Source organism: Eretmochelys imbricata, chromosome 1, assembly GCF_965152235.1.
Source record: "Eretmochelys imbricata isolate rEreImb1 chromosome 1, rEreImb1.hap1, whole genome shotgun sequence".
Classification (NCBI taxonomy): Eukaryota; Metazoa; Chordata; order Testudines; family Cheloniidae; genus Eretmochelys; species Eretmochelys imbricata.
Genome location: NC_135572.1, coordinates 331,142,942 through 331,170,137, shown reverse-complemented (window position 1 = coordinate 331,170,137; position 27,196 = coordinate 331,142,942). Strand labels below are relative to the sequence as shown.

Below are 27,196 nucleotides of genomic sequence, written 5' to 3'. Positions count from 1 at the left end.
GTTATAGCTTTCTTTATCACATTGTTTTTAGGACACTTACACTTTAAAATTAAACTTGTCAGGGAAAGAACCGTTTTCTGTTTGGCAGACATGTTTCTGTCCTCCTTATGGAGCACAAAGTTACTTTGACTAAATCATTTGCTCCTCTTTTACTGTTCCACATATGAAGGATGCTAGAGAAGTGTGGGAAAGTTTTTGTCAATTAACTTGTGCTCCTTCTGCTGGAGAGCAGAAACCCAGTGAGTTCCTAAACGCATCCTCACCTGCAATCACCATACAAATGAAGTCAATGGGAGTTGGAGATGCATTTTGATTGCAAAATCTGAATACGAACAGTGGCAGAGCATACTCCATTTAGTTTCATGGTCTGTGTTAATATCAGCAGACGTTCGTAATCTAAATTTGCATAAGCCTTTTTATTAAATGAACCTCTTGTAATCAACAAGATTTATTGGTTTATAACTGAATTTTTTTAAAAAAATAGTTGCATTTTGGGCCTTAGACCCCTGAAAGTCTCCTATTTGGTCTAGTTTCCCATTTTATGCATTCTACTAAGTATGAACAAAATATTCTGAATTTGGTGAAAATGAGGAGGAAGTGTGTCCTAACTGGGAGTACTGAACTGGTGGGATAATAATACATTTTGTGCTTTTCTGTTTTTAAAGCTGGACCTGTGATTTGCAGAATGCTGACCTACTCTCCAACTCGAAGAGCTTTAATTGTGGGTTGTGGTCTACAGATGTTCCAACAACTGTCAGGCATTAACACAGTCATGTAAGTATCTGTTCATCCTTTTGATAAAATATTGGAATAACATTTCATGAGGTTTTTCAACGTTTGGCTTTTAGGCTGAATATTAATGGGGTTCTGAATCATTAAATTGGATATTGTATGTATGGAACATCACAAGTATACCATATTTTGAGTATCAATAATTCAATGATGGTGAGCTATTATTTAAAATTAGATGTTGATTTCTTTGCATCATGGTTATGGTCAGAAAGATGTTGGTGTAAAACATCCTGCACAGATTTTCTATATGCCATAATCAGAGTCTCATGTACTTTATTGGATTTTATTACTGTGCACTTTACTACTCTCTCTATTGCAGACCCCATACTTCTCTGGTTGACTGGGCTGGACTCTACTCCAGCCTAAGCATCAACAAATTGCTAACAATGTTCTATTTGCAGAATCTTTACCTTATTTATACCTCAAAGACATCTATGTGTAATATTAGGACAAACAAAAACTTCATTTAGTTGGACTGGGCAAGTTGCGTCAGGACACACCCCATCAATTCACATCTTTGGGAGCATGAAAATAATTTAAGGGGCAAGTCTCCAGCATTCCTTGCTACCTTCGCATCATCTACACACCTACATTTCTGGAGATAAGACACTCCAGCACTTCTTAACATTTTCCTTTCCTTCTCCAACACATACTTAAAAACAATATGCATTGTAACATACACACCCATGCATGATACTCTCACTGTCATGAAAAATCTGAAGAGTAACCTCATGCTCTTTTGCATCAACAGATTGTCACAAATGATTATCATGGTCCATTTCTGCCTTAATAGTACTGCAGCTGCTTTTAAGATTCAACTTCTGGCACAACAGTAAGCTTAGAAAATGAGTAACTCAGTATTTGTATAGGTAGAAAACTGTCTGTCATCACCTCGGAATACGGTAAGAGAGAGAGGGTTTGGCTGACTCACTGTCCCAGAAGCCAGCAGTTCTTCATAATGCTGTATAATTTAGACAAAATAGACTCATTTGAGAGGTCAGTTTATACTCTCCTTGAAACCTTTGCTTTGAGCTGTCAGGTTAGATGAAATAGACTGAGCTCACACACCCAAGGTTTGAGCATTGTCTGCAGTGTGGATTCATGAAGGCAGTCATCTGGAAGACCCACAGTTACAATGAGAGTGGCAGTTTCTTCTCCTGCAGAAGGGAAAATAAAAATGTGGCGTGTATCCTCTACTTAATATGTGTAACTCATTAGTGTTTTGAATTCTGTCTGCACATCTTGCTAAGAACATGCTCCTATGACCTGACCTAGAGAAAGAAGCGTGATTATAATCAAAGAAATACAGGGGCCATAATAGGAAGGGTAGAGTGTAACTGGACTGGGTAATGGATATGACAGAATATTAGAAATGTAAAGGAGAGAAATGTGAATGTTAATGTGTGAATTGTCTATATCATTTTGTTTATGAAGGGGACCATGGTGTGTTCAGCCCATTTCTAGTTTATTAAGCATACGCTTTGATTTTTTTTTTTAAACTGCACTATAACTTTCAAGATCCTGGTAAGAAGGAGAAAAAGGGCATATGGAATATATTCGTGAATAATAATACTTTAAAATGTTCACATGAATACGGTGTCAGGATATAATGTTAAACGGTTAAACTTTTGATTTTTGAGAATCATTTTATTTGCAACAGATCCAAAACTTCATTACAGCAGAAATATATTGAAATGGCATAAGATCTATAGTAGCTTACTTTGCTTATTCTAAATTGCAGATGTGTTCAGATCAAACATTTTACCATGCAATAGCTTTTACAATCAGCTTGTAATTGACCTAATTTGATAGTGAGTGCGTGAGTGGAAGAAATTACTGCTATACAATATAGCTGGACTTTATAGACTTTGCATAGAAAGATGCCTTTAATAAACACATTAAAAAGTGTTGATAAAAGAATAGCGTATAATCATTTACAGTATCCAGCATTTTTTTAAAAAATCAGGATAGTTGATTTCCCTTTTCATTTCACAAATTTTGCAAGCTACGTGAACATTTTCCCATGAAAGCAGTTTCTTTATACAGGACATTGGACATCTGTTGATGGTTTGGTTGCACAATAAATTGGGGATAACTGTTTTTAATTTTCTTTTTAAAAAATTGTTACCTTCAAGAACTGTCTGTCTGTGCAGTAGCTAGCTATGTAACTGCATGGTCTTATTTTCATTGTTCTCATCCTCCTAACCTTTTTATTTGCTGTTTGCACTCTTTGTGTTTGATCTCAAATTAGATTGTATGCTCACGGGGGCAAGGATTGTCTCTCACCATAAGTTCATACAGCACTAACACAATGAGGCCTTCGTCCCAATCAGGAACAGTAGACTATACAACACAAACAGTTAATAATGATAGTAAAACCTTCTTGTAAACCTAGATATATTCCGCTAAGTGACTTAGCGATAGTGCCAGTTAGAAAGGAATTATAACAGACCTAATATTAGTTTCACAAACACCTACTACCGCAGCTGTGGCAAGTGGCAGTCAGCCAGAAGGGTTGGAGGAACAAAGATGGTTTTATTTCTTAGTGCTCCTCGAAGTTGCCTTGGCTGGTAATGGGCCCCAATGAGGCTGTTTTGTCAGATGAGGTTCACCATAGCACAGCAGTACTCTGGCATGTTCCCATCCCCCAGCATCCTCTATTGTGGGGGGAGAGGGGCTGACAATTCTGGCTCATTGCTATCTGGGCTTCCCTTACCCTGCAGAGATCTCCATGTAGCCTGTTAAGCTGGCTTTTCACCTTCTCGGAAGTGCCAGAGCACTCTTTTACCAGTTGATTTAATGTAGCAGCATTCATGGCAGTGTATCCTGTGTTCTAGTCTTCTGGCTGGATACTTTCCACCATTTGTGAGATGACAGATTCAATATAGCTGTGTCTCCTTTTAAGAAGACAAAGCTCCAGAAGCCTTGTAATTTTTTTCTAAAAAGTTAGTAGTTTACTGATAAATTAATGATAATAGGTGAATTCAAAATACTGTATTTTAGAGGTGCAGAAGCTGGAGGAATAGTATAATAACCACTCTTCCGTATATCTGTGTTTGCACTGAAAAGTATACTACTGTGTCTGTAAAAGAAACAAAAGTTTTGAATCAGAAAGACTGGGTGATTAGGAAGCAGGAAAAAAATTGCCAGGCTCATTAGACCTTGTGAAAACGTTCTGAAAGATTACTTTCAAAACAGATCTTGTGGAGTTGTTGAGCGTTCCAGGACTAATGGACAATAGGAGAACTCTGAAAAACACATATTTAAAAAACACATACAAACAACAAGTATTGTAGTGGTTTGGTGCTGAAAGGTTTAGGACTCTGCTATATATTTTCCAATTTAAAAAAACAACTAATTTACTTGGAGAACCCAATAATAGCTACAGGAGAGAAATGGTCACTTTCAGTAGGCTGCTTTTTGGTGAGGAATAGAAAGGGAAGGGATAAATGGGCTCGTGTGAAAATTCCCAACGACTCTGTTCTCGCTAAGAAATTCTATAGTAAAATGGACGTGTTTGACAGCATATATAAAAAGAGATTCATATGACATCTACATGTATCAGATAGCAAAACTCCTGCAGCATATCCGGCTGCACAGACAGACAAGAACTGTAAGCATAAGCAGAAAGCCATTGTGGGTATGTCTGCACTGCAGTTAAAAACTCGTAGCTGGTCCATGTCAGCTGATTTGGGCTTGTGGTGCTCAGGCTGCAGGGCTGGTTAATTGCAGTATAGACTTCTGGGCTCAGGCTGCAGCTTGAGCTCTGAGACTCTCCCATCTTTCAGGGCTGGAGATCCCGGGCTCCAACCCAAGCCCAAACATCTATATTGCAATTAGAGTCTTAGCCTGAGTCACCTGGCCTGGGCCAGCCTCAGGTGTCTCATTGCAGTGTGGACATACCATGAAACTGTGAGAGCTGAATGCAGAACAATGTTCTCTCCATTAAGGAAATGGATCTAAAACGGGAACAAAAAAGCGGACTGTCTAAGCAGACAAATGATTCAATCAGAGTGGAGTAAATTTTGGAATGCTGAATTTGGTCACTAGAAAAGTAAATGTCAAGGACCAAAAGTTCTTTTTAGGGGACAAGGAGACCGATACCATAGGATATATTGTTGCAAAAGAGTCCTTTTGGGATTTAGACATATTTGAAGATTTTACAGACTCTAGTTCTGGAATGCCCTGATTTCTGATCTAGTATTTTAGAGGCAAGTGGTTCATCTCGATTCTCCTCTTATCCCCACAAGATACATTTTGAGAGCACCAGACCAGATAAAGCCTAAACAAAATATTTTGTTTTCCAGATGGAAATTTAAATGTAATGCCAAGGAGCTGTTTGATTTCATCTTAAACCACATTCTATTTTTCAGTTTCATAATTTTTTCTAATAGCCATTTGAACAAACAGAGCTTAAGTCCTTCTGTGTTTCTTTACCACTTTACCTTGGATTTTCATAAGCCTGTTTGATCTTTATTAGTCCAAATTAATAAACATGCCACTTGTCTTCATTTAATTAAGTATTTTTGTGCCCCACCTCCTTCCAACAAATAAATTAAATGTAACTATTATACATAATACATCTATGTCTGGACTTGGTCCATAGACATCTTCAGTCCGTAATAAGCTTGCACTGATTAAAAAAAAATACCAAGAGAACAAGAAATGAAATCACAAAAACAAGCATCAATTTCCAGCTGGCAAGAAATATAACAAGAGAGTAAAAAATACAACAAAGAAAGAAAAGCTCAACAGAAAAAGAGAGAAGAAAAACAGAGTCAAATAAGGCAGTTAAGAATAAGAGATAAAAATGGAAAAGACAAAAGAGGGGAAAAAGAGAAACAGGTTTTAGAAACAGACACACCGAAGGAAAGTTAGAAATATTTAAAAAGAAAATGAAAAGCGAACAAATATCACACTGAGTACAAATGAAAGAAAGAGAATAGAAACTGCATAGAAGACAGATTTTGAGATAGATGGGAATGAGGCCAGGATGCTTTTGAAGATGAGTAGGTATTGGAGAAAAGTCTAACACACATCTAACAAAATAAAGAAAAGCATTTCTCGACAGGTTTAATAGTCTCTTCTGCAATGCACTCTACTGCAGTTATAGGGTCTGATCACGTGAGGTTCTGTGAGCCCTCAGCTTCTGTTAACTTAAATGGGATGTTGAAGGTGCTCATCCACTCACATGACTATATCCAAACAGAGGGAAAGCAAGCTTCCTCTACTAATGCATTTGCTAGTATTGTAGCTAACTTGATAAGAGTATACAACTGACTTCCATTACAGTAGGAGGAGGAAGGGTGAAGAAACACTACTTCTAATATCCATTTATCTTCAAAAATAAAACACTGGACTGACAGTCCACAGAGTAATGGTACAGATAAACATTTATTAAAGACACTGTGGAAATTTACTGATGATCCTAATAATGTTTATACCCAATTAATAATCTTCAATTAGGAATATTTTTAAAGTAAAACATTTACAACCAACCCTCACCTATCCTCTTGGGGGAAAAAAAAAAACAGGATTGTTTTTTGAAAAGGCCATGTTCTCCAGTAGCTGCAACAGACTTAGAGGGGCTGTATCACGTTTGCAACAGTTCAAGATGTAATTGGAGAGTAACACTGGGACTTCAATAGTTTACTATTTTTTTTAAATCACTTAGTTATGGACGGTTTTTAAAAATTTGTCTAGCGTGCATAACATAACTTCACTACACTCCATGTTGCCTCGCTTTTTGCAGCAGACCCACCAGCCAGACTGCAGTCCCAGTTCCCAATGCCTGGAATGTAGCCTGTTGCAGCAGGTTGACAGGTCTGAAACCAACTGTCATTGTCTTAGGCTATGTCTATACCACCACTTATGTTAGTATAAGTTTTGTCGCTCACGGGTGTGAATAAGTCATCCCCATGAGGGACATAAGTTACACCGACGTAAGCACTGCTGTGGACAACGCTATGTAAGTAGGAGAGCTTCTCCTGCCAACCTAGCTACTACCGCTCAGTGGTGGTGGATGAATTAAGTCAATGAGAGAGCTCTCTCCTGTTGGCTTAGAGCAGCTACACTAGGGAGCTTATAGTGGCGCAGCTCCATTGGTGCAGCTCCGACGCTGTAAGCTGTCTAGTGTAGCCATCGCCTGAATGGGAATCTGTTCCCTTTGCGTTAGGAAACTAGAAAACAGTCTCTCTCTCAGGAAAAGCAGTGACTTTTTGATCTAAAACACACACATTGCAGTTTTTGTTCCACTTGTCTGTTTGCTCCACTGCTGTGACAGCTACTCCTCATCATAAGATATGGAGTTTGAATAAAGTTCACCCCGCAAGAGAGTGCATTTTGTTAGCAGGGCCTGGAGGGATGACAAAAGGAAAGAGTATGGCCGTGATGCAGCCAAGATTTCAACAAGACTATTCATGTGCTCAAAGTAAAGTATACTTAAAGGTTTTGCTGAGTTGGGGCCTAAAGAGCTACAGAAAATATGTGTAGCTTGTCTAAGTGCCAACAGAGAGGGATGTAAACCCACAGATAAATGAAGAGTGTAAACACCAAGGTGAGAGAAAAACTTAGTGTGGCACAGGTAAAATGAGATGAAACTAAGAAAAGGAAAACTTCAAGTTGCAGATGAGGAAAACTTCCTGACAACAGAGTATTCGGCTGTGGGATTCAGAAAAGTGAGGGAAGCATTTAAAAGCTTTCTTGTTTCTTCCATTAAGAAAACATATGGCTCATGTTAAAAAGCTGAGGTGACTGTTCATGATTCTTCTTCCTTTTCTTTTAATGTAAATGGTCCTGAGCACACAAGGAGTAAGACATTGCCCTCAAATGCACTGCAGCACCTTCACTTAAATCACATTGGATTTTACTATTAGCTTTCTGTTTGGTATATGTTTGATCACAGGTAGTGTCAAATTACACATGAAAATAGCTGTATCTGAACTAAATCAATATTTTTCTGCGTCTTATGAAGTGGAAGTATCAGACTGAAGGAGAGTGGTATTTGTTGAGGACCAAGTTTTATAGAGTGAACTGTAGATAAATTACAGTAGAATAAACTACTTTGATTTTTCCTATAAAGTAGAGGATAATACTCTCATCCTCTGAAATACGAAAGGCTGCACACCAGAGCAGTTGTAACTTCCAGTCTCCTTGAACATCAAAAACTTTAATATCCCATGTGATGCTTCTGAATTGCTTTGAAGATCACATGGAATGGGTTATTTTAAGTGGCACTTACTATTTATCTATAGAGTGCTGCAAATGTGTAAGGTGCTTTAAAAAGTGCAGACTAAGACATGGTCCTCACCAGGAATAGCTTATAACTCTGAGAAACAGTTTGACATATGAAGGCCCTGCCTGTCTGGAGGCCAACGTGGCTCTCTAGGAGTTATACATTCACACCTTTTAACAAAAATGAAAGAGAAACGAAGGATAAAAGCCCATGAAAAATGGAGGCATTTGTTTCTCAGGCCATCCTTTCCTAGTCACCCTAGTTCTTTGTCCCTTGTTTAAACACGTATCATGAAGCCTGCTGGGTAGCCTGACCTGGAATGATCTTGTTAGACTAGATTTGTGATTTTTATTACTTCCAACACATGGGACTAAGGGAGCATAAGAAGCTCTTCATATCTGAGAGGACAATGCTGGGGAAAGGAAGGCAGCCTCCATGGGGCTGCTACTCCCCCTCCTGAATAGGTGGGTGGGCAGGGACACAGAATGGGTGGCGCCTAAGCCCTGGTTTCCATCATGTCCCCAGCCAGTACAGCTAAACTATGCAAGGGGGAAATAGTCTGTGTCAAGTTTAGGAGGACTGGTGCAGATTATTTCCCCTCCCTGGAGCAAGTGGGGAGCCAGGCACCATACTGTGACTCTGGTTCATAAACTGGGCCCTGGCCTGCTCTTGGGAGAACTACATGGTGCCCCTTACTCAGGGCATGTGGCAAAGCCACAACATATCCCGTGATTAGTTCCAGCCCATTTATTGCATTCATTATCACTTATAGCATTTGTATTTAGAATATCACATACTAGGAATGAAAAATGAAAGGCTATGGGACAATCATGTTTGCCATCTTCACATTTGCCACCTTTTATGTGCCCTTTCCTGTGTTAGAAAGGACTGTTTTTTTCATAGTTTAGAATTTTTGACTTACACAAACATTGTAAAGTACAGCACTTTCTTAAACATTCTTTTATCTATAAAAAGGTACAAAAGCTAAAACAATATACTGAACCACATTTACAACAGCTGGGAGCTGGACAGTTTAGCGGATGGCTGCACTAGTCCATAAGTTATTAGTTCAGATAATTGTAAAAGGGCAATTGACAGTTGTTCATTAGGACAGGGTTAAGGGATACACAAGGAATAAAGGCAAAAGGAGACACATCCCAAGGTGAAACCATAAAAATGAGCACTGTGGCTTAATATTGTGTTCAAATGGAGATGAAAGATTAGAATAGCATTTCAAACTGTTTTAGCGAAAGATAAAGTAAAGGGACGGATGCAACTTTTTTCACCCTATTGTGTTATATTTGTGTGATTACCAGAAAATTACCATCCCCAAACTCATCCATTTCTTCCTCACCATAACAATTTTACATTCAACAACAAACACTTTGTCCAAACTGTGGGAACAGTCCTGGGTACTGTGATGGCTCCCGAATGTGCCAAATTCTTCATGGGCCACCTTGAAGAATTTCTGGACAAGTGCACCACAAAACCAGTGATATGCCTGAGATAAATCAATTATTTATTTCATCCTCTGGCCAGATAACTTCAGCTCCTTCAGAGATTTCCACCACAATTTCAACAATCACCACCCATCCGTTAAACTGTCTCTGGAACACTCCGGCACCAACATCAACTTGTTGGACACCACGATCAGGTTCTGCAATGGAACCTTACAGACAAGCATATACAAGAAACCCAAGGATCCCCTCACCTACCTTCATAGATCCAGTAGTGACCTCAAACACACCAAGAAATCTGTTCTCTACAGCCAGGCACTCAGATACCACAGAATATGCTTTGAGGAGAAAGTCTAAGATATTCACTTTAAAACACTTAAAACCACCTTAACCAAACAAGGACCCTTCACCAGAGAAGTAGATTTCATCATGGAACAAGCCACCCAAATACCCTGAGAAAATTTGCTTCAATACAGAAATGAAGCCCCCTCTGACCAGACACCCCTAGTTCCCACACTGGCACCCATCCGGGGTATCATCAAACTACTACACCCCATACTCGATGGAGACCCCACCCTGAAAGAAATCTTTTCCAACCCCCCTCTTCTGGCCTTCAAACAACACCCCCACCAACTGCTCCAAGCTCATCATCAGAGGCAGGCTCCCCACAGACCAGGACACACCAACTCAAGGCACAAATAGGTGTTTCAAAATCTTCACCCTGAGCATTTGGTATGAGAGAGAAGGTGGTTCAGTTTCTATGCCCTGAAAGTGTTTCTAAAAGTTTTTTAAAGGCTGAGTCCCAAAGATAGAGAGCTGGAGAGTGATACAAGAGGTTATATAACTAGAGTAATAGGATGAAATCAAGAAAAGGAAAATTTATGATGAATATCAGAAAAATATTTCTACTGCTGAGATCTAGATTGATGTAGTCTCTTAAGGGAAGTAGAGAATGCTCATCATTTCTAACTTTTTGAACTTGCCCATACAAACCAGAGGATATGTTATATAGCGCACTCTGTTGTGCTTTATAACACTGAATTATTATATTTATAAATTGTAAAACAAGACCATAAGCTCATACAAAAGTAGCTAGCCTTATTTCAATTGTATTTCTTGCACGCAACCTCCCCATGAATTGTGTATCTGTAATATCATACATATTTATTTTAATTAGATTATTATTTAAGATCTAATTTTAAAAACAGTAATGATTCAGCCTTCCAAACATCCTCCAAGACGGATTGATAATGATTTTCTTTCCAGCCTAGTTTGGATTTTATCTTTTGTAAAAAATGGTATGTTGTATAAAATGCCTAATGGAAACAAGCTCGGAGTACTCCACTTAGTTTTACTCACTATATTGCATTGTTCCACTTCCCTACAGCTTCTCTTCCTTTCTGGAACATTTACTGTCCCCCATTTTCACAATGTATGAAATGTTAATATTTGTCATTCTATTTTCAGACTATTCTGAAATTATAAAAGAGGCAAAAGTAAATTTCTATTATCTCACATATTATTGTTTGTAAGCCAATCAGTTACAATAATAATGAGTGTTAAAAGAATTACTATAACTAAACTTTTTTAAATAGTTAATGTAACTATTGTAACCTTCCACTCTGAATTATTAAAGAATAGGACTCTAGCACTGCACACACTGTGTAACATTGCATTGTACAGTGTATTATGTAATGCTAGTAAAGTGTTGTGCTATAATTGTAAAGCACCTTTACACACATTCAGAGAAATGTAGGGCTAGAAGGTACTTCGACAGGTCATCAAGTCCAGCCCCCAAAAGGTGGTTTAGACTGTAAACTGAAGTTGTTTTTGTTCAACCATCCAAACATTGGAACAATTAAATTAAAGTAGCTGGATTTTAATATTTAGCAGCTTTTTAGGTCAGGCACCTTCCCTGGTTGATTCACTTAAAACTCACTAAAAGTCAAATGTAGCTAATATAAATTGAACAAAGTCAGCTTCATTTTGAATTGTGAGTAAATACATTTTGACATTGTCTATTCTAGTAATCATATAAAAGTTAAAAGGGTTAATTGATATTCATTATTTTGAAGGAATAGCCAGGGTTGTTGTCTTTTTAATTTTCAATACTTTTTTCTTTTCAAAAGAAACTTATTAGAAAATATATAATAAATTTTCAGTTTTTCATGCATACCAAGTTGGTTTACATCAGTAAATCATCCAGAATATTGAAAGCAGGATTATGGGAAATTGAAAACCAAATATACCATTAATCATAGTGAGAATGTGTACCTTTGTTTTACATTCATTTAACTTAAGAGATTGTACTTGGTAAAATCAATATGCTTTGGACAGTTTTATTAGGGCTGTGAAAGACTATGTAAAGATGGATTTTAACAAAGGACAAAACTTGAAAACAGAAATTATTGATTTAAAGAAGAAAAGAAAAGCCAATACCTTTGTGGTGTTCCCTTTGCTGTTATTGAAGGCATTTGTATTTTAATAAAGATTTCTCCCTCATAGTCCAGCTTCTTCTCCTACTTGAGCCTATAGTGAAGTCATAATATTGTTTGATTTCAGTCTGTTGCCTTGGTAATAACTGTAATGTCAAAAAATCGGCATTATAACTTCACTGCAGGATCAAAAAGCAGGGAGAGTATGGATTGTGTGGGAGGGAGCAAAAGGCTTTGTTGAAATATGCAGCTTGGGTAATTAGCAATTATGATAAGACAATTATGAAAAAATGTGAGCGATAACATGGCTTTGTTTTAAGTCTTGTATCATCAAAAAATTGCCAGTGTGTGTCAGCCAGTTAAATGCATTGCATTAGTATTTTCATATGTAAAGCTTACTAATTAAATGAAAGCAGAATCATAATGTTATTCATTAATTATTCATGAAGGATTGCTAAAGAAATGTTCCTAAATCTCCTCACATTTTTCTGATGTTTTGTCTAGATAGTCATTGAAGTACGGTTCTATTTATCGCACTCTTCCCACACTTGTAAAATGGCTATGTCCCATTAATTTGTCTCTTGCATCTTGATTAAACGTTAATAAGCATAATGCAAAGAGAGTCTATATACTAACAAAATTATCTTGAGCAAGAGCCATCCTTATGTTAAATAGTGTCCTGCAGTCAAGTATCTCATTATGGCTTGAAAAATTGTTATGAAATCAGGTACTTCTGACACGACCAATTTAAATGTACAATAGTTTTTTCTTCAGATACAGTACACGGTTGGGATGTTGTTTAGTTAATGTGTTTGCTGTACTGTGGAGTGGTAGAGACTGTGTGTAATGAAATGTTGTAACCGATTCTTTGCAACAAAAGGTGGGATGCTGTTTAATATCCAAAGTAATGGTATGATGCAAATGTAAAACAATTCAAAGCTGATAGTTTGAAACCTCAGGAAAGAGGAATAAAAATAAATTGTAAAAGGTAACCTTGTCAGACACTGTCAGTTAGTGTAATATGAAAGATTCAGTGCAATGTACCAGTGAAGCCTTTGCAGAATAAAAGTGAACAAAACACAACATAAAGTAAAAGACATGATGCCCTTTGTTTATTGTTCATTTGTTTATTCACCTTTCCCTTTACAACATGAGAACCAGTTTTGGAGATTAGATTCCTCAGATCCTGTGAATATGAGTGAACCCACTGCAATTTAAGAAAAAATAACCTTACACAATATGAGGTGAGGGAATGAGAAAACAAATGAAGTTGTGTATGACACAGAAATATGCTCTGTATGTTCATGCAGTCTAGGAATGTCCACTTTAGTCAGATTATTAAAAAGTTGAAGCAACATGGTGCATTTATTTGGCTCCAACAGCTTAAAGAGAGCACAGTTCTTCCTGCTTATTTCCTATACACCGTGTCCTATAGACATCTAACATTTTCATCAGATTCCCCCACTGCCTTACCCTCTCGTAGCTACTATGACCCTATTTTAATTTCCCATTCTCACTCACCCCCAACTTCTAGCCCTCTGTTAAACTCACCTTTCTTTTTACTGTGCGCTTTTGTCACCTGCCCTCTTTGAATCTAGTTTACACTCCTCCTAACTAGGTTGGTGAGTCTTATGTGGTCTTATAGTTCTTTTTATCTGCAGACCTCAGTGCACTTTACAAAAGGAGGGAAGTATTGTCTGCATTTTACAGAAGGGTAAACTGGGGCACAAAATTGCCTGCAAGCAAGCCAGAGCTGGAAATAGATACCTGGTTTACTGACGTACATGCCGGTACTTTTGTCTGTTGGACCACAGTGAGCCAACTCCTCATGTGTTAATAATCTGTTGGTTTCCCAAGGCCTCTGTCTTCACTTAAACTCGAGCTCTTACCCTGGCTCTTGAAATGCAGTTGCTAACAAACCAACAAAACAAGACGACATCTAAAAGTCCTTTCCACTCTTATGAAACAAGGGACATCAGCAGCAACATATTCCCTGGTCCAGGGAATTGTGTGCAAAGCCAGAGGTATTGTGCCCTCGAGGGCTTCTGAACTTAAATGGGGGATAGACAAGCGCTTGCTATTAGTTCTATGAGCATAGGCGTGTTCAGAAGTAGTGCTCTTTTGGGAAGATTCAAATGAAGGAGTGATACCATGTCATCCCCTCATCTCCAAAGTCCTGAAAGCAGCTTTCTATGTTTACCTCTTTGAGGATCCATCTGGAGTTTTGACTTCGTGTTTCAGAAACTAAGCCAGATCCCTGGACACTCATTGTCCATTTTCTTTTGGGGGAAGGTAGTCCTTTTAGTAGCCATATCTTCAGGTACATGAGTGTGTGACCTGGCGGCCCTCCCCCGATCCCATTTCATAAGGACAAAATAGTATTATGGACCTGTCGTAACTTAATTCCCAAATTGCTATCGAAGTTTCATTTAAATCAGGCTATTCACCTTCCAAATGCTTGTCCTAATCCAAAGGACCTTAAAAAGAAGTTTTGGCACTCTCTATACGTATACAGTGCACATAGAGTCCATCTTGCTGGGACATCCTCCTGTAGGAAAGTAGACTTTCTTTTTGCACGCTTCTAAGGGCCCTCAACGAGTCATAGCAGCTTTCAGTTTTGCTGTTGCCAAATGGTTGTGTTCCTGCATCCTTGGAGCATGTAATTTGCATATTATTTTAGACCAAATGAAATAAATGGTCCTACCAGTAAGCAGGGGGCTATGTATGGGAAGAAAGGGAGAAGTTTCAAAAGAGGAACTTTGTAAGGCAGCCACTTAGTTTTGTCAACACCAGGTGTTCAATAAGCATAATAACAAAACTGGTTTTAAAATCATGAGAGTTAAAATAATAAATTGTAGGTACTTTTTATGTGCCATATGTTTTTTGACCAAGTAGGATTAATGTTTTCAGGCTTTTCTGCACAGCCATGAGCGCTACACACCTTTTTAAAAATGAAAGCTGAGATTCTGATATATTTGCAAGACTCCAAGCTCTGGGGTGTTAAGAAAAACATCAAATACCACAAAATGGGCCCACTTGGTGGTCTTTAAATATGCTCTTTGGGTTAGAGACAATGACATTGTTGAATGGAGACTAGGAAACAGGTTCTTAGGGGAGTGGTGTTAAGCTTAGCTACGTGCAAATAATAAGTCCTTTTAGTAGTTTACTTGCTTGCCAAACCTCTAAATGCAGCTAATGCATGTAGTTTTGGGAGGTATTTAGATTTAACTGGTTTAAAAGTTCTTATATATTATCCCAGTCAGCTGCACTTTCTGAAGTTAAATAACTGATAGTAAAAGGGGAGAAAAAAGGTTGTGTTGTTGGCAGAGAGAAGAGATGAAAATCTGGCTTTTCATAGTAATTTCCCTCATGGCATGTGGAAAAGAAAACTACCATTGGTATATACTATTGTCCCCAGAAAGGAATGAACAGATGAACTCTTCTCACTAATAATGTTACTAATATTTTTTTGCTTTTTAAAATTCTAATCCGTTTAAAAGGCTTGGTAGAACTAAGTGCACCCTACATTTTCTGTACAGCTATCTAGATAGATAAAATGTGCATATGTGTCTGTCTAACCTATCTTTTTTTTTTCATTAGTATTTTAAATATAGTGGGCCAGATTGTAATGTGCATTGCAGCACCACTTGGTGCCTGGGAGAGTGGGTGGAAGGGAAGGCAAAAATAGATTTCCACCTTCACCTATCCCTGGGGCTGCCAGGGTTCAGGTGCCAGTGCAAATTAGACTAATCTCAGCATTCTTTTAACCTTGTCATCTTGTAAAAAAACCCTATGGGTCCTTATGCTGGTGAGGATTGCTGGAACACAGTGTGTTCCGTCCACACCCCTTTCGATCCCCAACACACCCTAACTCTGAAGGTGGGGCCCATGCATAGCTACCTTAGTTTTACACCACCTATGGATTTTACCAGACTAAAGAAATCCCCAGCTGCCAATTTAGGGTTCTATACATCCTATTTGTACCACTGGAGCAGCAGAAAGGGGTTTTTAACCAGGCTGAGAATCTTAAAATTATTATCAGCTGACTATTTTTTCTTACTCAGCTTTCCAAAATTTTAGATTGTCAACAAATATTGTAATGATGTTTTAACATTCATGACTCTCATTTGTTCTTATACTTGTCCTCCATATTGTAACGCACGTTGTTTTGGTGTTAAGTTTGCTCAGTAGGTCGCTTATTTAAAGCAAAAATAAAAGGCAGGACATAGCCTGTTTTTTGTCTCTATGATGTGCCTGAGAATGGAGAGTGGCTTATTAGGGAAATGGGGCTGCTCTCTGGGGAAATGCACTCTCATTTTGAATAATTTTTCTCTCTCTCTCACTTTCCGTGCTATTTCTTATTTAACTGTAGTGAAATGACCACCATGTGTTTAGACCATTGGTGGTTGGATAGTTTTCAAACATAGGCCTGTATCCTGTCCAGTGCTGTTTGGCCGGTTGGAGTCATTAGGATTACTTGAATGAGAAAAATTAGCAAGACTTGGCCCGTTATGTTTTCCAGAGGTAAGTAGTTCTAGTTTGAAAATCTAAAATAGTTTTTAACAGAAAATTATTTTATTGATTCATCTAGCATGAGTATCTGGTCATGTGACAGGTGTATTCAGCCAAGGCAACTGTCATGCACAGAGGCAGAAACCAGGTGTTTTTGCACAGTATATGTGACTGACTTACTGTGATTATGTTTTGGATACACTGGAAAGATTGGTATCAGGGACTTCCATGGGTATTTTGGTCTCATTTTTTGCACATGGAAAAAAAAAATTAACGGCCTTACCAGCAAATTCACCTTTCGCTCTAAATGCCTAGATGAGTTATTTCCTTCTCAGGTATCACTGTGTGTAAAAGATTCTGTATTCTAAATTATGTCTTCAGTTACATCTGTGCAACCCCATTGTATTCCATTTATGCGCTCAATCACAACTAAACCCAATTAACCTTTATTTGTCCTGCCTTTTTAGAGACTCTCTTCAGTGTAGAAGCCCATTTTAATTTATCAGTTTCTAAACATAAGTAAACTTCTTGGGACTGAGATTTGGAATCCAGCACTGTTTACCTACTGGGAGGAACAATATAATGCAGCAACACAAATGATCAGGTGCATTGGTGAGAGCAGACAATACTAAAGAGGTGATTAAAGATAAAGGGATTTGTATTGGGAGAGATGTGGCATATGGGAGAGCATGAGAGAACCTTGAAGCATAAAGTTAGAGAAAATGATAGAGTACTTAAGGAGAGAGGAATACAGATGTATAGAGCCTGAGAGACAGGGCTTGAAAAATATACCGGACACCTACTGGAGTCATCAGACTAGCTAATGGTCAATAGGAAAGACAAGGCTGAGAAGCCCAAGTAGTGAGGTCCGGTGGTGACGCCCTGGTGAGAAGCTGACTCTGCTGGGAAGGAGAATAGTTTTAGATGCATTCCTAGACTTTTGCTTTATTAAGATAATTCAGTAAATAACTATTAATTCTCTGCTCAACAATATATTCTTAAGCTCTAGTTTTTACAACCTTTTGAAATATAACCTGTGGAAAAAATCTTGAGCCAAAGGTTTGACTCATGGAAATTCAAAGACACTGTCACAGAATTTTAACTCCCCTCTCATACCCTTTCGGGTATTCCCGGAAGCCATATTCGTTCTCTTTGATTATGTTGAAGCAGAATCTACTTTTTCCTAAGGAGTGTAGGGCTGTTAAATTATTCAACCAGGGTTAAATAATGAAATCAGTAGCAGTAAGACTCCTGCCAGAAACATATTACCCTGCCTTTCCTCCTTCCCCACACAAATTTATATACCGCATAGGAGTACACATTTGCATGCTGCTCTAAGCAATTATCTCTGATTTAGTGTAACAAAGTACTGCCCCTTTGCCAACCTTTCACGCTTTCTGCTGAGTGTCTTTCTGGTATGCCTATCACAACCGTGTTTAGGTACCAGGCACAGTGCAGTCCATTCACAAGCCACCATCTTTTTCTTTCTCATTCATGAACAAGGTTGGTTTTAACAGTCTGACAGGTTTCCCTTTTCAGGGGGATGCTGAGGGTTGAGCTGCTCATGGTCTCATGTGTCTGTTTCAATGTTTTTGTGTCACTGTATGTGCTGGATCATCCAGAGTGGTTACAGTACCTTATGACTTGGGGCCTTCTAAGGTCTGTCATCCATCTTCTGTTGAGTTCTGAGCCAATGTCAGACTTGTTATAATTCATCTTTTTCACAAAATACTTGTGGTCTAGTAGCCAGTCCTTTTCAAATTTTGATTCTTGCTAACTGCTGCACACCATGGTCTCCCACTGGCTCCATGTTCGCTGTTTGCTTTACTCTCACATACTGAAGTACTGGATACAAATTTATACTATACAAAATTAAGTTTTTGTAAAGGTATGAGACTGTTCTCCTTGGCTCTCTTACAGCATTCCTAGGATTTCATCCTCTTTTGCCAGCTTTAAATATGGTTGTTATTAGATAGAAGACTTACAAGCACCTTCCATGTATAGTACTCCTTAAACTAAGCATTCTAGTAGGGTGATTCACTAATCCAGGGATTTATCCTGGTTTCACAGAAGACTTTCTCAACTGCAAAACTCTTTTTCCAGAACAAATTAACTTGCATTCAAGGCCTAATTCATTCCTTCATGGCAGCAGAATGCTGTTTGCTCTTCAGACTGGCTGTTATCCTTACTGCCATAGACAAGCTCTCCAGAGACTTCATATCAGGACCACATCTGCTGTTGCCCTCTCTAATGAGGTTGCAATATTCATTCAACTAATTAATGCAGAAGTGAAGCCACGTGACATGGTTTGGCTGTTGGGACAAGTGAGCTGGTTTTGTGGAAAATTCAAGCTACTCAGACAAATCTATATTTGATTGTGGTCGACATAAAGAGTTTAAATGCTCAATGTCTGACCTTTATTTGTTTTTAAAATATTTATAGACATAATTAAATATGAAAAGTAAAGAACAACATATGCAGTGGGGGTAAAATCTTAGCAGTGCAGGATAGTTTGCACCAATGGGCCTGGTCTACGCTTACAGCACTGCAACAGCCTGCGCCACTGTAGCGCTTAGTGACAACTCTACCTAGGCCACTGGAGAAGGTAGTTAATCCACCTCCCCGAGAGGCGGTAGCTATGTTGATGAGAGAAGCCCTCCCGTCAACATAGTGCTATCTACACTAGGAGTTATGTTGGTATAACTGTGTTACTCAGCGGTGTGGAAAATCAATCCCCCTGAGTGATGTAATCGTTGTGCAGACCAGAGCATGGTTACAAGCATGTTCCCTTTTGTGTCTGTATGGAGGACCCTAAACACAACGGAGCAGTGGTGGTTTCACAATGCAAGGTAGGAGGTGGCTTACTCTACATGATGTGGGGCAGTTGTGTTACAGGAGAGATATAGGAGCAGAGCAGAAGCACATGGAGCCTGCTACAACCTCAAGACTGCAGTAGCTTTTCCACTGCATCTCTGTAGCATGTGATAAATAGGATTTCTCCTCTTGCCTCTGCAGAGACTCCTGCCTTGCCCAGTTATTTGGTCAGGATGCTGGGAACAAGATTTGCCCAGTATTACTTATTAATGGTAGCACAAGTTAAGTACCTGTGTAGGAACAGTAGTTTAGTCTCCTCCTACTGGCTGTAATACTTTGGGTCTAATTCTGATTGTTGAGCTTGGTGTGGAGGTGGCTGGTAGCCTGTGATAAACATGAAGTCAGACTACATGATCTGGTGGTTCCTTCTGGCCCCTTCTGTAACTCTGACATAATTTAAAAAATTTGCATTTATTACAACACTCTTCATTGATGCACTAATATTATTAAAATTGTGAATTTTTTTGTATCCACAGTATGTACTGTATATAGTAGTGTATACAATAAGTTCAAAGGCTTTTTTCATCTTATAGGGACTAAATCTAAAGACTTCAACTAGATAGAGGAAGTTGTTCAATAATAAAGAAATTAAGCTATACAGAAAACACTGAGTTAAAAGATAAGTGAGAAAAATGTGACTGTTTCTGGTAAGAAGAAAAAAGTAAAGGGCTTTTAGGTAGAATGACTGAGAATGATACGCCATAATTTTGAAGTGTGTGTAAATATATTGCCTTCACTTTGTTTAACTTTCTATCCACAAATCATAAAAAGAAAGCACACTGTAAAGACAAACAGCTACATGACAATCCCTTGACAGAAATACAAGTACTCAGTAATATGTACTGCATGCAGTGTTTGCAAATGAAATGTATTTAGGAAGCGTGCATTATGCATGCTGAGCATTGGAATTTCTGTTGTAAATCACAGTATCAGTTTGAGCCAATTAAGAAAAAGAGCACTATCCTTACTAACAATACAGGAGCGCCCCTGATGGGGAATCTGGGATACAGAAATGGACACAGACCTAATCAGTGTCACACAACAATGAAAAATCATGTTATTAGAGAGTGGTAATACTCTGCAACTAACAGTTGTCCATCACCATTGGTTTACTGGCCCTCAAATGCTCCAAACCCACACTCTCCAGATACACAAGAGGATAAAGTCTGAGCAGAAGATGGTGAACGTAACTCCTATCTCGAGAGATGTCAGTCCTCAGCTCCCTTTTTACTGCATCATTGCTGTAAGATATTGTATATAGCTAGTTTTAGTAATTGTCATAGTATAGGTTTCAGAGTAACAGCCGTGTTAGTCTGTATTCGCAAAAAGAAAAGGAGTACTTGTGGCACCTTAGAAACTAACCAATTTATTTGAGCATAAGCTTGCATGAGCTACAGCTCACTTCATCGGATGCATGCTGTGGAAAGTGTAGAAGATCTTATCATACACACACAAAAAGCATGAAAAAATACCTCCTCCCACTCCACTCTCCTGCTGGTAATAGCTTATCTAAAGTGATCACTCTCCTTACAATGTGTATGAGTATAGTTTACATTGTATAGTTAGTGTTTTTTCCCCATTTCTTCCCTACCTTTTCCCACAGAGAAGTCTGGGACTATGCCTAGGGTCAAGAACTGTGTTTCCTGCCCTGACTCCATTTTGATGAACAGCAAACATCAGTGTTGCCTCTACTTTCTGGTTGAGGCTCATATTTTTTACTCCAGAACTCATGAGGGTTGGGAGTTGAGATTCAGAAAACATCTCCTGGAGAAAGCGATGAAGTCAGATCCAGGCTAGGGACCACTCCCCACACCTTGCCCAATACATCAGTTTTACCAAGTGGGCAGCACCTCTCTGAGCACGAGCTCAGGAGTGGAAGCTAAGACTGTTAAGCCTGAAAGCAAAGGCTTTACGTTTGAGCAAAGGTCACTCTCTTAGACAGAGGCACAAGCTGTATCATCCAAGACTTTCTGGAAGAGAAAGGATCCCTCCACGACCCTATCAAAGTTGGGAGAACTGGCATGCACAGATGCTAAGGACTTACACTCGAGTGAATCTTCTCGACTGGAGAAGGAGGTAAACAAGGATAAAGATCCAACAGTTCTGATGATGGTTCCGATGATGAAGGCTCGGGATAAACAGCTTCCGTTGCTCCCATCCACTTCTAGAACCGATGTGGTAGTGGTAGTGACATGGCTCTGAAGGAAGCTGACCACCGTGGTGACCAGAGGAGCTCTGCTCTGCCAGTGGACTCTCCTTGTACCCCTGGGTGGTCAGAGACCTGAGTCTCCCCAGAAAATATCTTTGCTCTTCCTTATCCACATTCACTCCTCCTATTGGAACCGCCTTTATTCTCGGACATGGATACGCCAGAGGAAGAGGCTATCCCGGTAAGTCAGAGTTGTTCTCCCAACCCTCCTGCCAGCCTTGAGGTGCAACCACCAGTACTGTGGAATCTGCCAGAGACAGGGGATTCAGCTTTCTCTTCAGATGAGTCTGAGGCCCTGCAGGAACCTCTGCAGCATAGGATAGAAGTGGCATGAGACATTAACCCCAGAAGACTGGGGTTATGGCCTCCAACCAGATATGATTGGCCAAGACACAGGTGGTATATGCTATGCCATGGGGTCCTCCTCCACCAGTTGATTCATCCTTCTGGCAATACTGGGTACCGTGGGAGCCCTATCCTAGACATCCAGGATTGGTGCAAGAGTCCTATTTGCCATTACCATTGCACCGACAACCAGCCTCATTGGAATATTTGGAAGGGGAAGGTGAGTCAGGTCCACTGGTTCCAGAGCGATCTAGTTGGCTTCATTGGATGAGGCGGTTACTCCATCTCTGACAGCCGACTTTAAACAATATCAAGACTCATGCACAGGGTGACTGCAGAGCTATCGATTCAACTTGAGGAAGTCCAGGAGCCTCAGTACTGTATACTAGTTATTCTGCAGCCCTCCAATGCCAGGCAAGTGGTCCTCGCCATCAAAGAAGCCATCACGGATCTGACAAAGATGGTTTGGCCCACTCTCTTCTTGGCCTCAAAGGACCAAGAAGTGCTACTTTGTTCTGTCCAAGGAGGGAGTGGGAATTTTTCTTCTCTCATCCACCACCTAGCTCTTTGGTGGAGCTGGCGACTACAAAGCAGCCCAAGCAACAATACCCAAAGACTGCTTTCTCTGATGAGGGACACAAGTGACTCAACTGTCTAGGGAGAAAGGTTTTCTCTTCCACTTCCCTGCAGTTCAGGATCTCAAATTTTCAGTCCGTTTTGGCCAAATATGATTTTACTGATTGTAAGTTTATAGAATTTAAGGACAAGCTCCCTGAGAAGGAAAGGACCCACTTTCAGGCCTTAGTAGATGAGGACAGATTGGTGGCCAAACCATCCTTCCAAGCTGCAGTGGATACAACAGATACTGCGTCTAGGGGGGTTACTATGCTCATTGTTGTGAGGCGAAACTTGTGGTTACAATCCTTAGGTTTCTCTAGAAAGGTGCTGAGTGCCATCCAATATCTGCCCTTTGATACTGTCAGCCTAGTCTCTCCACTCCCTCAAAGACTCAAGGACAGTGCTTCACTGGCTGGGTATTTATACTCCTGCCACAAAAGAAAATACCACAGACAGGGTATAGATCACCTCCTCATCTGTTTTATCACCAATGTCCTCAGGAGCCACCATGAAAGAGACGGAGGGTTTACAGACCTAGGAACTCAGCCTGTGTAACAACCACTGCCACATAATACCCCAGTTCTTTAGACATCTACCATGGGAATTCTAAGTATACATTTCTGTACACAGAATGACATCTATGAGTGGCATCCCAATTGTGTAACGATTTAAACTTAATTCTGCTAAGGGGTCCCTAAACGTCTCAGCACCCCAGGCTTCTGAGAAGAGAAAAGTGTCACCACCCTGTTTTCATATTAGTTTTTACATTAATGTCATATTCCTAAGGTAATTCCTCCATTCTGACTTCCATGTACCTTTCCTAGTAAAGACAAAGCACAGGGCCATGCATTGCATAACCACATCAAGAGAGCATAATGGATGTATTCTATAGGCACAAACCAAAGTGAATATTTTTAGGCATCATAGTACATAAACAATACACGTGAGAATAGTCATGATAAATATTGTTGAGGTAACAGAAGAGTGAGTCAGGATGGAGAATAACAATGAGTCAACACTTTTTTTTTTTGGTGAATATATTTTTTCCCTATGTGATTTGATTCTTGGTCTATATATATACTATTACAGTAGCAATTCTTATAGAAGTGATGTACTATAATTAAATTGCCTTAAGACATAAGAAAACATGGACTGTTATGCTGCATGACACGCACTGCATCATTAACAGAAAACACTGGAGGCTGTTAAGAAAAGAATCTTCCTACATAGTTTGTCATTCATTTTCTGTGGCTTAATCAGTGTTGTTGAGTGATGAAATGTGTAAAAGTATAATTAATTACTATGTAGAATGGAATTCATCTTCTGAATAAGGTGAGGCATCACCATTTACTGACTAATTCTACATCCCTCAAACTTTCATGATATAAAAAACACATTAAAGCTAATTCCTGTTCTCTCATGGATTCCATAAATTGGGATCAGTTTGTTTTTCAACTTAAATATTTTATATGCTCTGTATTGGTAAATTATTAAAAGTCCAGTAAATGAATCTTACAGGAATTCATAAAAATCTTCTGAGTAACAGGAAAGGTAATAAGTGGCTATACTATTAGTATGCTTTATTATTTTCTGACCTTGGCATTTCTGGAACTAGAAATCCGAGAAGGAAAACACCACATGGATGTTTTTATTAAATGTAAAAAATCTTTGCAATTCTAAGGCTTGGACTTCAGCCATGATCCAAATAGAATGCAAATATAAAGACATACATATTTATGTCTCCAATAGTATACATTGCATTTTTTTAAAGATTGATTGATACATTTCCTAGTCATAGTACATATTATTGCAACAAAACATCAAACAATTTGTACTACCTATATAGCCACTGGATGTAACCTGTTGGTGAATCTGACTAGAATAGCCTTTAACTATTAAATTGTTTGTTCCAGGACTCTCATACTCATGGGACTGTAGTTCAGCAGGATGATAAAGTTGGTGAAGACAAGAAACTGTTATACTCCAGGCATGTCATTTGAAGTGGATCACTCAGTGATTTGCATGGATCCATAGTTAACCCATCTGGCATGTTATGTAGCTGAGGAACTTGATCATGCTATGATCAAATTTGATTTTTCTATATTGATTTTCTATCTATTTTCTAAATTTGATATTTTACAATAGAGGTGGTTTTGACGGAGCCTCTCCAAAACGTCGCATATGTTTTGGCTGTGAAGGGCCTGTTTCTCAGAAAAGATAAAGATGTTATCTAGATATGTTACCCAGGGTTTTAAGAACCCAAAATGGTGGTAATTTAACTTTTTCTCTCCAGACATGTCAGAAATAAATCACGTCTGCCATCTGATAAATCAGTGGCTCTCAACCTTTCCAGACTACTTTACCCCTTTCAGGCGTCTGATTTGTCTTGCATATCCTCAAGTTACACCTCACTTAAAAACTACTTGCTTACAATCAGACACAAAAATATACTATTCCTGAGAAATTGCTTTCTCATTTTACCATATAATTATTAAATAAATCAATTGCAATATAAATATTGTACTTACATCTGTGTATAGTATAGAGCAGTATAAATAAGTAATTGTATGAAATTTTAGTTTTGTACTAATTTTGCTTTTTATGCTTTTTATGTAGCCTGTTGTAAAACTAGGCCAATATCTAGATGAGTTGATGTACCCCTGGAAGATCTCTGAGTAGCCCTAAGGGTACCCATACCCCTTGTTGAGAACCAGTGTGATAAATGATGGGTACAAACAGTAGTGCTTTTACCTAAAACTACTCTTTTATTAGATCTCAGGAACACACACACACATTTGCTATCGCCATAGGTTCAGAGTATCCCAAACATTTATATTTACCCAAAGTCTGAGATGGTTTTGAGTAATCAAAAAACAGACTTTCGGGGGCCCGCCTTTCGTCCAGCTACTAGGAAACTTAGATGTCAGCTCCTTGGCAGAAGGAAGACTTCCTTGAACTGCTTCAAAGCACACTTTCTAACTAAACTCTATAAATTTTCTCCAGACAAAGCATATAACTCATAATAGCCGCTAACAGGCTAACAATTTCCCTAGCAACAGCCAATAACAATTCATTATTCTCCCTATAAGCAAAGCAGCTTCAGCAAAAAAACTTACAAACTCAGACAACCAGAATCAAGGTCAGTTTTTTTTACATTTCCTCCCCTTCTCATGAATCTGTCTTTTCACTTTCTCTATCCCAGTCAGTAAAACTGCAGCTTCTAGAAGATAAATGGGTTGTGAGTGGTAAGCCAGGTAATCCTGAGGATGACTGGAGAATATAAGGAATGCACCAGTCCGAACTGCAGGGTTTTGTGAGGTTCCTTAACAGTAGTGACTTGTAAGGGCGATGGCTCAGGCATGAGAGGACCCTAGGAGAGGAGTGACCTGTCAATGGATTTGACCAGGTCAGCAACAGCTTGCTCTGGGTTGGAATTCCATGAGCTCAGGCTCAAGCAAAATTTCATGTGCTCAAGCAAAATCTGAATCAATAAAACATCTGGAAGCACCAGAATCTATTAATGCTGTCAAGATGACCTTCGACATGGCAGAATGTCACAGAAAAAGTGGAGGTAGAAGGTACATCAGACATTGCTGGGCTGCTACTAGAGTACCAGTGGACAGGTATGGAGGCCATATGCGATCTTGAGGAGAAGATAACCAGCCCAGCCTAGACTTCTTTACTGGGAGTTGTAACCTGGCTTTTCCTGACCCAGATGCAACCCAGCCTTTTACTTGACAGGAAGAGTCAAAGTGCCCCAATGCCCCACAGTAAAGACAGAGACCTGATGCTTGGTGCTGGGTCTTCTCAGTATCAGGGAGATAAGACTGTTCCATGTTGACCTGCATGAGTCCAGGTGATGGGAAGGGGTGGGAATGGAGGTGGGCTGATCATGGGAGCAGGCGTGGGTTGGGTGCTTCTCTTTCTTTCCTGGCAATGTTCTGATAGCGAGTCATAGATTTTTAATAAAAAGGTTGATAAATGCATCCTGGCTGATTGAGGTTCTACCTGTGCCGGCTTTTTCAGGTGGAGTCAGAAGTGGTAGTGCTGAACAGCTCTGTTCCTTTTGGTCTCTGCCACCAGGTGCTGAAAGTCCACAACATAGCTGGGTCATAGTATAGTTTAGCATAGCATAGTTTGGGTCATCAAAGGCTACCAACGGGCCTGGACAAACTCCTCAAACTGGCCCAGGAGAAGACTAGACTTCTTGAGCAAAGGAGAGGCCCAAGCCCGTGCTTCCCCAGATAGTTTTATAAAAACTGCCTCTCACACATTTATTTCAAACTGCAACTTGGCTGTGATAGTATAGTAACAATATTTAGTGACTTGGGACCAATTGTGATGCACATCCTCGTGCTGAGTATTAATTTACTCCATAAATAGTCCTTTTGAAATCGATGGGACTACTCATAGTCTAAAGTAGTATTTGGAGGAAATATGAGTATTGCAATCTGGTCCTTCCATAACACATGCACCATATATAGACATGAATCCTCTCATCACCCTATGAAGATGATATTATTAACCACATTTTACAGGTGGGGAAACTGAGGCAGAAAGGTTAAGTGACTTTCCCAAGGCTACAGAGTGAGTCACTGACAGAACTAGGATTAGAATTCAGTTCTTGGCTCTCAGCTTTGAGTTCAAACTGCAAGCCTCTCAGGGATAAGGAAGATAAATTAGGTACAGTCAGGCATTCCTGAACATAAGAGATAATTGA

The 27,196-nt window shown here is 39.2% G+C and overlaps 1 protein-coding gene across 1 annotated transcript in view; it reads left to right on the top strand.

Moving 5' to 3' along the window:
* The window catches only part of SLC2A13 (solute carrier family 2 member 13), a 307,588-nt gene that overhangs the window by 162,764 nt on the left and 117,628 nt on the right, over positions 1-27,196 (top strand). The window contains exon 4 of the mRNA XM_077807858.1: positions 666-774. Coding sequence (XP_077663984.1) covers positions 666-774 — 109 coding nt within the window. The remainder of the gene's footprint in view (positions 1-665; positions 775-27,196) is intronic.